This window comes from Urocampus carinirostris, chromosome 3 (genome assembly GCF_059441175.1).
Source record: "Urocampus carinirostris isolate Australia breed hairy pipefish chromosome 3, RoL_Ucar_1.0, whole genome shotgun sequence".
NCBI classification, from domain to species: domain Eukaryota; kingdom Metazoa; phylum Chordata; class Actinopteri; order Syngnathiformes; family Syngnathidae; genus Urocampus; species Urocampus carinirostris.
In genome coordinates, this window is record NC_142351.1 from 36,621,975 (window position 1) to 36,637,971 (window position 15,997).

Here is a 15,997-nt window from a genome sequence, read left to right on the forward strand (position 1 = left end):
GTGAACCGCAAACATCACATCAGTGACATTGAAAAACGACATTGCAAGAAATAAACTCACCTGCATGTAATCTTGTAACTGTAGAAGGTCCTGGAAAATCCAAAAATGAGATCCGTCATGGTTTTGTGTTGGAAAACTTGATAAAAGTGTGTCAACTCACTGATTCTTTGATGGTCACAAGGCCTGACCTGCAAAAGTGAACCAACAATTTAATGTATAGATTTTTTAATATTCTTTTTTTAAAGTGTAAATTAACTTTCCTCCAGCAACAAAATTGAGCACACAACTTTGTGTACAAGTGTGTCAAAATGGGCTACATTCTAGCAAGTTTTCTCTAGAGAAGACGCCTGAAGATGGCTTGAATGACACTCACTCTGTCTGGACACTTGCTTCTCTCATCTTTTGACGAACATTTTTTGCAGCTTGGTAAAGGACAAAAACACAAAATACAAATATTTCGATACAAAACACATTATACTGTAGTATACTATTCGGCCACTTACCATCAATTGTATCCTTTTCACAAGCGCTTTTTTCCACCTTGATGACCTCCTCTTTTACCATCATCTTCAGCATCTTCTGGAGTAGCAACAAGGAACAAGTGCTTTGTTTTTAATCCACGTTTCAAGAAGTGCGAAAAAGTCATAAGGTATGTGCCATGTAATTGTAGATTATACCACATGTACAGTGTATGTTCTTTACTTAAAGAAGCTGTACGCAATTTGGAACTTTGTTACTCGCTGCCAACATCTATTGGCTTAAAGTCATGTTCTCCGCCTCAGACCGCTAATTCATGTTGTTCGTGCTAACACGTGCATTTCTTAGACACGCTCGATCAAGCTTTTTATTTATATTTTAGGGGGTTTTGGGCTGGTGTTTGGACTCTACTAGAAGCAGGCCTCTTCCTACCTTTATCTTTTTTATGCTACACTAACAAATAAAAAAAAACCCAGCAGAGACAAGCATGGACTCGTTCTCTAACACTGCTCCCAATGTGTTCTGCCCAAAACAGCTCTGATAAAAATAAGATAAATGCAGTGGTAAACAAATCATAAGTGCTCTTTGAACACAGTTAACGCATACTTAATGAAGGAGATATTTAAATGACGCCAGGAAGCATTACAGTGATGAATCAATACATTTAAAAAGTAAGACATTCCCCATGAGAAATGTTTTTTATTCATTAAGTGCCCAGCCCAATGTTCCCTCTAAGCTGCGCGTGTGTGCAATTGCGCACTGCCCAGAGCTTTTCCGCGCACAAGAAAATCTAGCCAGCTCACAAAAATCAGGGCTCGAGATTGCTAATTAAGAAGCAAATTAAGTCAAAGTTACAGTGCATGGAGGTAAAAATACACGGGTTCCCCTGACGCTGAGTTATAAATGCAGCATTTTGAAGTTAATGTCGAAGTAGAACGAAGTTGAGTAAAGTTAGTAGAGTTTTTCGAGAACCGGCTTCTTTGGCTCGGCTCGTTAAAAGGAACCAGCTATTTCGGGACCTACACGGCTCTTCGGGTTGTTTTTTCTTCTTTAATCCCAACATGACCAAATATTATGTAAAAGTATGCACAAATGATTAAAGGAATGGGGGGGGCAATAGAACAAAAAATAAAAAAATACCAAAATGAAAATGTAGTGAAACGCTGAGAAAAAAGAAACAAAAACAAAGAGAAAAAAAGAAGGAAACTTTCAGGAAAAAACAGAAAAAAAGAAAAGAAAGAAACAGAGGAAAAAAGTAAATGGAGAACAAAAAGAACAAAGTAAAAGCTAGGCAAAAATAAGCACAATGAGACTATAAAAAAACAGGGAAAACGAAGAAAAAGTTTGTGTTGCATTCAAATAATTTCCAATTATATCAAGTCAATCTTGATGCCAAGATTGTACTTCCCTGTCATGGTCGCCGTGGCGACCGGTCTACCCCGCCCCCTGGGCACCAGCTGAAGCAGATCAGCTAATTGCGTGGCTGCTACTTAAGGTTGGGTTGTGGGTATTGCGGGTGTTGGCTCATTACACCTTTTCTGTTCCGTTATGCCCTGTCCTGTTTAGTTTGAGTCGGAGGAAACCTTACTTGACCATTCTGAGTGTAAAAATGTTTTTGTTCTGTTTTGTCCCGGAGTTTTTGGACGACTTTTATTTTGTTAAATAAAAGTTATGATTGTCTACGCAATTGAGTTCTCCCTTCCTGCCTCCTGCCTCCGTTCTGGTCCGGTCACCCACCTCGTGACAGAATGAGCCAACCAGAAGTGAACTCAGCGAACGATCCCAGCGCGATTTGGGGAGAGCTGGAGGACGCCGTTTGGCAAGCACCCATTGAGGTAACCTTCCCTGCACGTTCGAACCACGGCCTCGCCCGTCGTGGCCAATGCTGTGCCTCGAATGGGGTCCCGGGAGGATTTGACGCCTGCCAGTCCGACTCCGCTGCCTGCCAGTCCGACTCCGCCTGTCCTGTTTTCGCCTGTCCTGTTCGACTCCCCTGCCTGTCCTGTTCGACTCTCCGACCTGCCTGTTCGACTCTCCGGCCTGCCTGTTCGACTCCCCGGCCTGCCTGTTCGACTCTCCGGCCTGCCTGTTCGACTCTCCGGCCTGCCTGTTCGACTTCCCGGCCTGCCTGTTCGACTTCCCGGCCTGCCTGTTCGACTTCCCGGCCTGCCTGTCCGACTCCCCGGCCTGCCAGTCCGACTCCCCTGCCTGCCAGTCCGACTCCCCTGCCTGCCAGTCCTGATTCCGCCTGTCCTGTCTTGCCTGTTCTGATTCCGCCTGTCCTGTCTTGCCTGTTCTGATTCCGCCTGTCCTGTCTTGCCTCTTCTGATTCCGCCTGTCCTGTCTTGCCTCTTCTGATTCTGCCTGTCCTGAGTCCGACTCTCCTGATTCTGCCTGTCCTGAGTCCGACTCTCCTGATTCTGCCTGTCCTGAGCCCGACTCTCCTGATTCTGCCTGTCCAGAGTCCGACTCTTCTGGTTCTGCCTGTCCTGAGTCCGACTCTTCTGATTCTGCCTGTCCTGAGTCCGACTCTCCTGTTTTGCCTGTCCTGATTCCGCCTGTCCGACTCCCTTGTTTACCTGTCCTGTTTTCGCCGGTTCTGCCTGTCTGTTTTCGCCTGTCCAGTTTGCCCGCCGGACCCCCCCTGCCGAGCGCCGATTCCTATCCGCCCGACGCAGATGGCGCCTGCCTCTCCCCGTTCCTGCGTGTTCGGAGGAGGGAGCAGGGTTGCCCCAATCGAGAGCGTCGAACCATTCCGAGGCGCGAGGTAGTAATTTTTTCTTTTTGGGACCTCAGGAGCTGTCCCTTAAAGGGGGGGCTCTGTCATGGTCGCCGTGGCGACCGGTCTGCCCCGCCCCCTGGGCACCAGCTGAAGCAGCTCAGCTAATTGCGCGGCTGCTACTTAAAGTTGGGTTGTGGGTATTGCGGGTGTTGGCTCATTACACCTTTTCTGTTCTGTTATGCCCTGTCCTGTTTAGTTTGAGTCGGAGGAAACCTGTACTTGACCATTCTGAGTGTAAGAATGTTTTTGTTCTGTTTTGTCCCGGAGTTTTTGGATGACTTTTTTTTCCAAAATTTTGATCGTCACGCAATTGCGTTCTCCCTTCCTGCCTCCGTTCTGGTCCGATCCCACCTCGTGACATTCCCTTAAAAAAATGTAATTAAAGTTACAGTTGTGTGTCGTGCAACCGGCTAAATAAGCCCCCCAAAATGTTAGTATTATGCGACAAAAGATACCAGGGAAAAAAAATGGAAATCTTGTGAAAGAATCGTAAAAACAAATGACGTTTGTAGGCCGAACAACCTTTGCAATAGCACATTAGTCAATTCATTCAAAAGTAAAAAATAATTTTGCATTGCCGGAAACTCAGCAAAATGTCAAGTCTTGGACATGTTTGATAATGATTTAGTTGCCACACTCTGGATTGCTGTTGCTTGCTGTTGTTTCAAGCGTTGCTCACCTACTTTGTGTGAACGCTCAGACCCGTGGAAGATTAAAGGGAATATTGGCCCAGCCCCCCCAAAAAAGGATGATAAAGAAAATCTGTGATCTGTTTCTGGTGGTAGACATTTATATTGGCTAGATGCAATGTGCCAATGGATGAACAAGTAAATAAATATTGTTTCTATTCTGAAGCCCACCTAAAACGGTTCTCAAAATCCAATCCCGGGGCTAATTTTATTTCCCCAACCCTGGAGTAAAACATGGAATGAGTTCTAGTAGGTATAAAAATTATCAAGTAGTAGGGGACCCCGAATCTAATTTTGCTTAGGGCCCCATGAAGATTTGGGCCGGTCCTGCAATGAAATATAGATTTTCTGCAAAATCCATGTACTATGTCCTCACCCTTCGCACGTTTAAGAATTTGGCATGAACTTTAATCATTACCTATTGTCATTATTTTAAAAACTACAAAAGTAGGCAACATCTGCGTGAGTACTTTAGTGACGTCAAGCGATGACACGGAGAGACACTCACGCGGTCGTCCGTGTCCGGACCGCCACCGTCACCGATATGAATCCACTCTGACGCGAGCCACGTAGAAGCAAAAGAAGAAGGATAGCAAGTTGTGGTGCCGGACAACCGAGAGCTTCCTGGGGGCAACAAACGAAGCGACCTCCTCCTCATTAATTCCGCTTGCCTCTTGTTCTTAAGCGCGTGTTTGTGCTCCGCAGCGTGGTGCTCTCTAGCGGGGATGCGGCATGACGTCACGTTCGTGCGTTTTCGGAGCTGCTCGTGTTTCTCTGCTCTGATCTCAGCTTTGCGATCAAAGTCTCGAACGGGGCCGGGGGGAACTTGCAGACCGCGGAGACAACGCTCATCCATAGCCCGGGTCAACAAACCCGATGCCTGCACACACAAAGACGGAGCGCACGCAGACACGTCACGTGAAAAGCCCCGAGAACATCAATGGATTCCACAACGTCGACATCTATCATAAAGCGTCTGGCTCAAATTGCAATTAATCACATAACTGTCATTTAATACGTGGTTATACGTTGGTGGTCATTTCAAATTGTTTACGCCGTAGCCTCAAACTATTTTTGCACGGGGAAGAAAATAAAGTTGTTGTTTTTTTTTTCTGTGAGACCGATGTCGTCATGCCCATTTCAACTGATCTATTGACACTAACAAAGATGTTATATAATGCAATTGTGAATATGCTTGATTGCTATTAAGATTTTCGAGAAGGGTTGTTCAAACCTCACATTGTGCTTGCTGTTAAAGAAGTCATATTGAAATATAATATTGTGAATGTGCTTAATTGCTGTTGAGATAGTCATGATTGTTTTTCTGTTATTAGTGTCAATAAATTTGTTCAAACCAAAAAAAAAATATATACTGCTAACAGTGTTGGGCATGTTACTTTGAAAAAGTTATGAGTTATAGTTCTTCACTACTTCTTCCAAAAAGTAACTGAATTCCTCGATTGAAAAAGTAATGAATTACCAGGGAAAGTAACCATTTCTGTTGCTTCAAAAATAAATTGCATGTCAAATAATTTGAAATTTCCTGAGCAGGATTTGAGTCAGTTGAATAGAAAAGAATAGTTAGTTGGGTAATAGAAAATTGTAATTATTGACTCTCACCAGCAACACATGAAGAAAACAATATAATAAAATAATAATCACCAGTTAACAATATAAAGTGATTTTAATGAATAAAAATCTAATTTGAATAGTCTGTTGTAGAGATGGGGATTCCAACTCTTTTTAGAGAGCCTGCTTTTTCGGCGTGGCTCACTAAAAAGAGTCTACTCTTTCAGCTCCGGAATGGCTTTTCAGGTTGGTTTTGTTGTTTAATCCATATATTACTATTTATTATGTATTATTATGAATGACTTCAAAAGGGAAAAAAATAAAACATAATTAACACTTAAACGTTAACACAGAAAAACACCAAAAAACATAAACTATCCATCCATTATTTACACCGCTTATCCTCAGTAAGGTCGTGGGGGTGCTGGAGCCCTTCCCAGCTCTCTTCGGGCACTGGGCAGGGGACAACCTGAACTGATTGCCAGCCAGTCGCAGGGCACACAAAAACAGACAACTCACTTGCTCATTCACACCTAGGGACAATTTGAAATCGCTGGCATTAGTAAATACTGTGTTCGTAATGTCTGTCTAACTTTTTGGTATTTTGAATGGTTACATAATCCAAAAAGACGTGTCGTAACGAACTCAGAGTAGAGCGAAAAACGACAACAGCATCAGTAACATGCATTGTTTACAAAGATAAAATAAGGCATTTTCTAGTGCCACACAAGACCAAGTCTCACGGCACACTAGTGTGCAATGACTAAAGGAGCAAATATATTGAATAAATGTGTAGAAATGGGTCACAAATGAAAAACTGTGTTGGTAATGTATGATTAAACAGACCAACTATGCTGATTTCCGCTTGTTTGTTGAATTGTGAAACATGTAGCAAATACAGATTCAAAGAAAATCTTTTTCTAAATGCATATATTAGTAGCCCACTTACCACGCCATCCACCTCAGACTGCAACAGTCTTCATGCATCTCATCAGAAATCTTCCATGTGTCCGACTGTAGTCAAAGTTTTTTCTGTAGTCTTTCTCACACAACTCTTCTTTTTTTCAGGAAGTAGAAGAGACTGCAACGTCATATGTTCCGCTATCTCAAAAGCCACTCATGCCAAATTGAAGCATTAGCAGGGAGGGCCCATAGATTACAGATAGACAAACCCTTGTCCTACATGCCACCGCTTTTCGTTGGGGCAAATCTTTCTAACTTTCGACTCTTTTTTTTGTCGTTAAAAATGCACTCTATTCTTCTTTCTACCAACTGAATGAGGCCAATATTTATAACTCTATTCTTCTTTCTACCAACTGAATGAGGCCAATATTTATAACTTTACTTTCTATACTTGCACTGAATCCGACAAAAGCATGATTGACTTTATAAAATGCAAACTATTAAACCATTTCTAGTTATTCAAACATTTTCTATAAAAATTACAGAACAATTAAACAAATGTGGACCCTTGCATATTTACTATGTAACAGTGTGATATGCTGTGAGTACGGCAGCAGACAGAAAAAACATACAGTCATCAACACAGTCCAGACAATCATTGGCTGCTCTCTGCCAAGTCTTGAGGACATTTCCGGCTTCTCCGTGTTATATGTCGAAGTGTCCTTGGGCAAGACACTGAATCCTTAATGCCCCCAATAAGCAGGTAGGCGCCTTAGATGGCTGACTACCGATTGGTGTGTGAGTGGGTGTGTGAATGGGTAAGTGTGAAGCACGTTGTAAAGTGCTTTGGGAGGTATTCATTGACTGGAAAAGCGCTATATATATATATATATATATATATATATATATATATATATATATATATATATATGCAGACCATTTACCATTTACATTGCCGGCGTCCGATTACGCAGCAGAGCCACACAATTACTGGTATAAGTGACTCCTCTCACCCCAGACACTACCGCTTTGACCGACTGCAGGAGATTGTTTTTCTCCCCAGGGCCATCAAGTCAAGTCATTTTTATTTGTATAGCCCTTAATCACAAAGAGTCTCAAAGGGCTGCACAGGTTATTGCAAACCACAGACTATTATTACACCATCCCCTGGTCTAAAACCTACACGAGGGCAAGGAAAAACTCAAAAACCTCAACATGAGGAAAATGAAGAAACCTTGAGAAGAGACCGCACATGTGGTAATCCCCATTCCAGGATGACCAGTCTGCAATGGATGTTGCAATAAGAAATAATACACAGATATTGTCAACAAAAAATATAGGTTATTCATATGCTATAGAGTAGAAGTGTGTTTTAAGCTTAGATTTAAACCTTTCCACTGAGGTTGCAGATCAGATCTCAGGGGGAAGAGCATTCCACAGCACCGGTGCCCGGATGGAGAACGCTCTCAAACCTGCGGAAATCTTCTTGGCTCTTGGAATTACTAGTAGACCATCACCGTCCTAAACAAGGGCTCAAGATTTCTCAAAATATATATCTTGCTTATGTATAAAAAATTGTATTGATATCTCATTTCTCAATTTATTTTGTAATTATGTTTCTGCTCAATGTAATTTCCCTACTTTTTCATTGCACTATGGTTTTGATGCACTTGGGCCAGTCTCCAGGAACTACCTTGTAAATAGTTTTGGTCCGCAGGTTGCACTTTCTTTTGAATCTTTGTTACGTGTTTATCCAGGAGTGCCATGTCTATCTCGTTGTAAACGATTTTCACCATGTTGTTTTCAATTCCACCAATCTATCTACCCTAGTCATATCCTTCAAGAGGGGTGACCGACAGCACACGCATACAAAAACAAAAACAAATTTAATAAAAGGAAAAGTAGCAAAAAACACACAGACATTTTTGGACCATGGTCAACCCAAACGCCCAAACACCCAAACAAGTTTAACACCTCGGCACCCCAAGTTGGTCATGCTTTCATCCCTCCAGATGAAACGGGACACAAGAAAGCGGCCATGTCACTCGGGTCAGGGTGACACAGCACACTCTTCTGTTCAACAGCAGGGCCCGACAGTTTTCACTGGTTTACACCGGCCGCATCATACGAGTCACCCATCCCTTAGAACGCGCCCAAACATCCCACTATCCTTTTACAACACCTCTCCACTCTTTCCTATCACCAACAAGAACTCTAGATTGCAGTATATTTAGACCTCTTTCCTGCAGCGCACTCATAACACCGTCCATCCACGTCAATCGCGGCCTTTCTCTTGGTCTCCTTCCATTGACTTCTGCTCTGTAGATCCTCTTCAACATTTTGCTCCTCATCCATCCTTCACTCCTCATCCATCCATGTTGTTTTCAATTACAATAAAGATAAACATAATTCTTAATGTGTAACATATACATCTGTAATGGTACCTTTGATACCAGCATCTTGTACTTTGAGTTTTGTGCAAAAAATTATAAACACTTAAATGCAACATACTGGTTAACTAAAAACTTTCAATAAACAATAGCTGAGGAATACACGTGTGCTTTCAGTTACAATAGTTTTTTTTTAATTTCTGTAAAAAAAATAATCACAATAAAACAGCCTTTCATTTGCTGTTTTGGCGCCTGTCCTTGAAAATTGACTTTTCTGCCACGTTGTTAACAAAGGCCAAAGAGCGACATCTAACGGAAACTACAAGTGAATACAAGTTCCACATGATCTCGCGAGACTAAATTCTCGTTTTCTCCGCCATAGTTGCTGCTCTGTGTTACATTCAGAAGGGCACGAAGAGACCCGAAAATCGGTGCTCACAACTTTTCTCTTCATTCAGCAAGCATGCTGTCCAGGCTTGCTATCGTTTCAGGTCTGTATTCCTGGACTAGTTTAAGATAACGCAGAACGGCCGTCTCATGGTTTAGGACCTCATATACTCTCGATAAAGCTGAAGGTTAACGCGAAGGCCGTGTATTGAATGAGTGGCAAGCTAATGCTAGCTAACCTCCCGAGCGAGGATGTCATCTAAACACGCTTATCGTAAGCATACACTGTCTGCTGTTTGTAATTAGACGAGTTGTGCAGTGTGCAGTTTCTATTCGTTGTGTCAATAGATAACCAACGAGCTTATAATATAAATGATACTTGACGGCTTAATGCTTTTTTGTATGTGTCACCTTTCTTCCTTGACAGCCAGAACAAGAACTGCTTGTTTTCGGCCATAACCGGCACATAGAATATAAAAATTACAATATTTATACTCTCTTTGCACGTGTCTACGTTTTTCCATTTTCGTCTATGTCTTCAAATAAGTCCTCTCACTATTTAAGTCTATTAAACGATGAAGGACCTGTTCATATTCATTTCATGACTTACCAACTTTTTTAAGACAATGATGGCAATCCAAATTCCTATAGCTGATTAATTAGTGTTCTTCTTGAAATATTTCTATGAATTATAAAGGCGTATGTAGGTCTGGAGAGGGATGGGCGCCACCAGGCTGTACTTGCCACAGACACACCACAGGCAATGATGCCCCTACGACCCTGGTGGTTAAGGGATCCGACCAACCAACCTGTGTGTGTCGTAATCCTGACCCTTGTGATATTCCACAACTACTCATCTAAGATGTTTCACAGTGGGGCAGCTAAGCCCTACCAGGGGAAAAAAAAAAACGCCTGGAGATGGATGGGTGCCGCCAGGTTGTGGTTGCCCAAGATACAACAGGTTAAGGGATTTGTGAACTGATCCATAGATTTGAGTGCCTCAACAGGTTAAAAAACTGGTTGGTTGGATCCCTTAACCACAAGGGTTGTAGAGGCACCATTTCCTGTGGTGTGTCTTGGGTAAGTACAGCCTGGTAGATCCCATCTCTCCCCATTTGTTAGAAGATGATTTCCAATCTATTGAATCACAATGTAACACAATCTAGAAAAACAAGCTGGACTTTTGTGTGAATATTTATTCAAAAGTAATATAAACATAACTTTTTTTTTTTTTTTTTTAATATCAATATTGGATATCTGAAATGGGCCAGTGGGCAGGAAGAGAGAAAGACCAAAGAAGAACTGGGCCGACACCAATAGGGAAAGGACTGGTGCCATCTTTGCGGCGACCTACAGGGAGTGCAGAATTATTAGGCAAATGAGTATTTTGACCACATCATCCTCTTTATGCATGTTGTCTTACTCCAAGCTGTATAGGCTCGAAAGCCTACTACCAATTAAGCATATCAGGTGATGTGCATCTCTGTAATGAGAAGGGGTGTGGTCTAATGACATCAACACCCTATATCAGGTGTGCATAATTATTAGGCAACTTCCTTTCCTTTGGCAAAATGGGTCAGAAGAGGGACTTGACAGGCTCTGAAAAGTCAAAAATAGTGAGATATCTTGCAGAGGGATGCAGCACTCTTAAAATTGCCAAGCTTCTGAAGCGTGATCATCGAACAATCAAGCGTTACATTCAAAATAGTCAACAGGGTCGCAAGAAGCGTGTAGAAAAACCAAGGCGCAAAATAACTGCCCGTGAACTGAGAAAAGTCAAGCGTACAGCTGCCAAGATGCCACTTGCCACCAGTTTTGCCATATTTCAGAGCTGCAACATCACTGGAGTGCCCAAAAGCACAAGGTGTGCAATACTCAGAGACATGGCCAAGGTAAGAAAGGCTGAAAAACGACCACCACTGAACAAGACACACAAGCTGAAACGTCAAGACTGGGCCAAGAAAAATCTCAAGACGGATTTTTCTAAGGTTTTATGGACTGATGAAATGAGAGTGAGTCTTGATGGGCCAGATGGATGGGCCCGTGGCTGGATCGGTAAAGGGCAGAGAGCTCCAGTCCGCCTCAGACGCCAGCAAGGTGGAGGTGGGGTACTGGTATGGGCTGGTATCATCAAAGATGAGCTTGTGGGGCCTTTTCGGGTTGAGGATGGACTCAAGCTCAACTCCCAGTCCTACTGCCAGTTTCTGGAAGACACCTTCTTCAAGCAGTGGTACAGGAAGAAGTCCGCATCCTTCAAGAAAAACATGATTTTCATGCAGGACAACGCTCCATCACACGCATCCAAGTACTCCACAGCGTGGCTGGCAAGAAAGGGTCTAAAAGAAGAAAAACTAATGACATGGCCTCCTTGTTCACCTGATCTGAACCCCATAGAGAACCTGTGGTCCCTCATCAAATGTGAGATTTACAAGGAGGGAAAACAGTACACCTCTCTGAACAGTGTCTGGGAGGCTGTGGTTGCTGCTGCACGCAATGTTGATCGTGAACAGATCAAAGCACTGACAGAATCCATGGATGGCAGGCTTTTGAGTGTCCTTGCAAAGAAAGGTGGCTATATTGGTCACTGATTTGTTTTTCTTTTGTTTTTGAATGTCAGAAATGTATATTTGTGAATGTTGAGCTGTTATATTGGTTTCCCTGATGAAAATAAATAATTGAAATGGGTATACATTTGTTTTTTGTTAAGTTGCCTAATAATTATGCACAGTAATAGTCACCTGCACACACAGATATCCTCCTAAAATAGCTAAAACTAAAAAAGCCCCACTCCAACTTCCAAAATATTCAGCTTTGATATTAATGAGACTTTTGGGTTCATTAAGAACATGGTTGTTGTTCAATAATAAAATTAATCCTCAAAAATACAACTTGCCTAATAATTCTGCACTCCCTGTAAAAGCAGGCCAGGACCCGTCAACAGTAAAGAAAGCTGTCCAGGGCGTCCTCATTGGTGTTCGGCGGCCCATGCCGTTAAGGAATTCGTGAACCGTGATTAGTTATTCTCACCCGATCTTTGATAAAAGAAAACATTCATTATATGATCATTTTAAAGTTTTAGGTGAGCGTATATTTTTCTACAAGGGTCCAAAGAGGACTAAATGTGAGAATTACATTATAAGCCATTTCTTTTTGGGGTTTTAAGTGGTTTAGAAAATTGAATATTGTGAAAGTTACTCAAATTAAGTATCAATGTTGTTTTCTTTTTTTTCTCTCGCAGCGAATGCCCTGAAAAGCAGGGGCCACCTCGGAGCTTGGTATGTGCTTACAATTCCAAAACATATTTTTCTCTGCTTTTTGTTTTGCCTCCTTAATTTTTTTTTCTTTTTCTTCTTATTAGCCTGGTCCAGGCATCTCGCTCCTTGAATACATCATCTCAAAGTCTGGCCCCTGTGCCCCCGTTACCAGAGTATGGTGGCAAAGTCCGCCATGGCCTCTTCCCAGAGGAACTTTTCCAACTCCTATACCCCAAAACAGGAGTTACAGGTTCGTTGTCTTTACCTGCTCTATTCCTGTGAGTGGACGATATTTGAAATTAAAAGTATTCCCTTCTTGTCATCAAGGACCCTACATGCTAGGCACAGGCCTCATCGTCTACATGCTGTCCAAGGAAATTTACGTCATCAACCCTGAAACCTTTGTCCTTTTTACCACTGGCACCGTTGTTGTGTATGGTGTCAAGAAATTTGGCCCAGATGTTGCAGCTTTTGCTGATAAACTCGTTGAGGTTGGTTTACACTTTAAACGGGAGTGTTTTATTCAAATGCGAATCTAGGGCTCTGCAACATTGCTGAAAGTTATTTCATGTTATAGGTGTTATACCTTAGTTTATAACGATAGTTTTTCTTTAAAACTAGTCAGAATATTTTACTGTTTGTACCCAATTGACTCATATGTGCCCCTAAAACCCTAGGGTGATTATTATAGTCACACCTGACAAACCTAAAATTTCCCAGCAAATTCTGCCATATTTTCAGTCCCTACCTAATAATTTTAGAAATGTATGTCAAACTGCTTACCCTTCGTATCAATCAGTTCAAAAAAGTAGCTCCCAGTTCAACAGTTGGTAAACCCTGATTTACCGTGATAACGGCAATTAGATGATGAAGGTGTTGTATCTTAGTCGAATCAGGAGGCTGCTATTTATGGAAACCAGTTTCATGTGGGGAAGCAAACCTTTTGTGTGTTTTTTTTGTCCGAGACACCACAGGAGGTGTTGCCACTACGGCACAGGTGGTTAATGGATCCGTGAACTGAACCATAAACAAAATATTTGATAGCAAAGCCTTGTAGCAAATATAAACATTCTAAAATCCTTTTGGAGAAGTTTTAGATTCTTTTCAAAATTCAATCTAAAAGTGTAACTTTGTGGATTGTTTGAAGTGTCGCGTTTCTAATGTCTTCTTCCAAGGAAAAAGTGTCAAAAATTCAGGAGGTGACGGACATGGCCATAACCAGCCTCACAAACTCAATCGAGGATGAGAAGAAGGAACAGTGGCGTGTTGAAGGCCGATCAATGCTCTTCGACACGAAAAGGGTAACTTGATACTATGGCTTTTTTCGAATATCCAAAACCCAGAGGTGGTTGCCATAGAAAAAAAAAGCATCCATCTACAGAATTTGAACCGACCTTTGTTGAATTTCATCTTGTCGCTAAACAATCAGAGGCACTATAGGTAAGATCTTGGGACCGAACCCGGTGCGAAATTCAGGCCTTGTTCGGGCTTGAAATGTCAATCATTAAGTCGGGCTGGGCCATGCTTCTCTTGCTGTTTTTTTTTTTCTTTTTTTTTTCCTTCATGGATGATCTGCACAGCATGCAGTTACTTTTACTCAATTATTTAGGTGACTGATTCCTACTTTTACCTGAGTAATATTTTTCTGAAGTAACAGTACATTTACTTGAATAACACACTTTGGCGCAGCAGTTTGGTGCCAAAATGCGCATTTCTGCTCCAAAGTTATATTACTCGGATAACTCTTATCATAAAAAACATGCTTCCCAAACTATCAGTTTAATTCCAGATCAGTAAATCCAAAGAAATGTTCATCCTTGATGTCTCCGTAAAAGATGCACCGCTTCCTCTTTCCTCCTCTATGTGGCTTACGTCAAACGGAAATTCCGCTTCCAGCCAATAGCATACAAGCTACAAAATTTAGTCGCCCGACAAATTAACTTTATTTGAAGAACCAGGCCGAAATGAACTGAATTTTCCTATTTTATCTTTGAAGACTTAGGCGGAGGGTGAAAGGTTAATTTTTGCCCGACTCCGCGTGCATGCAGCGCTGCGTGAATACTCCACAAAGAAAAGGAAACATAGAACAAAGTGGAGTGGATACTTTAAAAAGAAGTCAGCGAGAGAGAACTTTGTCCTGAGCCCAAACTAATGATAGACATTTTAGGCCTGACCTAAATTACGATCTGGGTTAAGGCCCAGGCCTAAGAACTTTCCTCTAATTAGGAGTAACTACTGTGACGATATTTGAAAATTGTGTGCTTGATCCATTTTGGCTTCCATATTAAATTATCCATCCATTATCTGCACCGCTTATCCTCAGTAAGGTCGCGGGGATTCTGGAGCCCATCCCAGCTATTTTCGGGCAGTGGGCAGGGGACACCCTAAACCTGTTGCCAGTCAGTCGCAGGGCACAAAGGGACGGACAATTCGCTCGCTCATTCACACCCTGGGACAATTGGACCAGCCAATTAACCTGACATGCATGTTTTTGGAATGTTGGAGGAAACCAGAGTGCCCAGAGGAAACCCACGCAAGCACGGGGAGAACATGCAAACTCCACACTGGAAATTCGATCTCATGATCTCAGAACTGCCGCACACGCGCTAACCACTGCTCCGCCGTGCTGCCCCATATTAGATCAGATTGTCTAAAAACAAGTTGCTCTTGTTTGGGTTTTTTTTTTTTTTTTTTTTGCACCGCTTTTGTCTTGAAGTTGATGTGACTTGTCCCAACAAAGTTTCCTTGTTTTCTCAGAACAATGTAGCCATGCTTCTGGAGACTAACTACAGAGAAAGGCTACACATGGTGACCAATGAGGTGAAGAGGCGCCTGGACTTCCAGATTGCTCTGCAGGACCTCCAGCGCCGCATGGCTCAGGAGCATATGGTCAACTGGGTGGAGAAGAACGTCGTAAGCAGCATCACGCCTCAGCAGGTAAAATAATGTTTTTTCTCTTCCAACTTAGTCCTTTGTCGTATGCTTGTCTCAAGTTCTGGAAGTGTTTAGCACTTTCTTGGTGTAATTGAATATTCAATTCAAATTAGAATATTTTCTTCGAATCTTTCCTCTAACCTGTTAAATGACATCAGGTTGCAACACTGGGTAGTCCTTGATTTAGTTTTTTATTATGGTTGTGTTTTAGGAGAAGCAGAGTATTGCCAAGTGCATCACCGACTTGAAGGCTTTGGCCAAGGCCACCCAGGCCAAAGCTGCAGTCTGAAGTGTCAAGTCTTCAGCACCACTTGACCTTCCACCTCATCATTTCGAGATCAAACGGGTGCTTTTTTTCTTTGAAAGAATAAACTATTTGCCCCCTTATAAGTAGGTCTCTTTTATGGGTGTGTACAGTATTTCCAAAACAGCTGGTAATCCAATAAACACATGTCCTTAATCAACTTCAAATATCTGAGTGTTTTTGTTCTTTGTGGCTTTTTTCCGTTTTTATTTTTATTTTACAAGCATTTTTTGATATTGCTTAGGTGTTTGCAGTGGTAAGGCGCCGAACTAAATACACATGAATTTACCTTCTGACAAAATACACAA

At 42.1% G+C, this 15,997-nt stretch overlaps 2 protein-coding genes across 6 annotated transcripts in view; one reads left to right on the top strand and one right to left on the bottom strand.

The window, feature by feature from the left end:
- The window catches only part of traf3ip3 (TRAF3 interacting protein 3), a 31,887-nt gene extending 25,279 nt beyond the window's left edge, over window positions 1–6,608 (bottom strand). For 2 of the 5 annotated variants that reach the window (XM_088331656.1, XM_088331657.1), the window contains exons 1-6: window positions 6,467–6,608; window positions 4,457–4,828; window positions 504–579; window positions 374–422; window positions 161–188; window positions 61–90 (exon numbers count right to left, since the gene is read on the bottom strand). In XM_088331656.1, coding sequence (XP_088187782.1) covers window positions 61–90; window positions 161–188; window positions 374–422; window positions 504–579; window positions 4,457–4,804 — 531 coding nt within the window. In that variant the 5' untranslated portion in view covers window positions 4,805–4,828; window positions 6,467–6,608. Of the gene's footprint in view, window positions 1–60; window positions 91–160; window positions 189–373; window positions 423–503; window positions 580–4,456; window positions 4,829–6,466 lie in introns of those variants that run through there. The other 3 variants (XM_088331658.1, XM_088331660.1, XM_088331659.1) reach the window with 3 other exon arrangements.
- Window positions 6,609–9,146: 2,538 nt separating this feature from the next.
- Window positions 9,147–15,856, top strand: atp5pb (ATP synthase peripheral stalk-membrane subunit b). Its single transcript, XM_088331661.1, has 7 exons — window positions 9,147–9,301; window positions 12,436–12,472; window positions 12,556–12,701; window positions 12,779–12,942; window positions 13,627–13,752; window positions 15,209–15,388; window positions 15,597–15,856. The coding sequence occupies exons 1-7, from the start codon at window positions 9,274–9,276 to the stop codon at window positions 15,672–15,674; spliced, it is 759 nt and encodes a 252-aa protein (XP_088187787.1). The 5' UTR covers window positions 9,147–9,273; the 3' UTR covers window positions 15,675–15,856.
- Window positions 15,857–15,997: the final 141 nt, after the last annotated feature.

Excerpts from the sequence above, each read along its gene's own strand:
- atp5pb (XM_088331661.1), top strand. The coding sequence starts at position 9,274 with ATGCTGTCCAGGCTTGCTATCGTTTCAG. Across the intron at positions 12,943-13,626 it reads TTGCTGATAAACTCGTTGAG|GAAAAAGTGTCAAAAATTCA; the intron begins GTTGGTTTACAC and ends TCTTCTTCCAAG. Across the intron at positions 15,389-15,596 it reads GCAGCATCACGCCTCAGCAG|GAGAAGCAGAGTATTGCCAA; the intron begins GTAAAATAATGT and ends GTTGTGTTTTAG.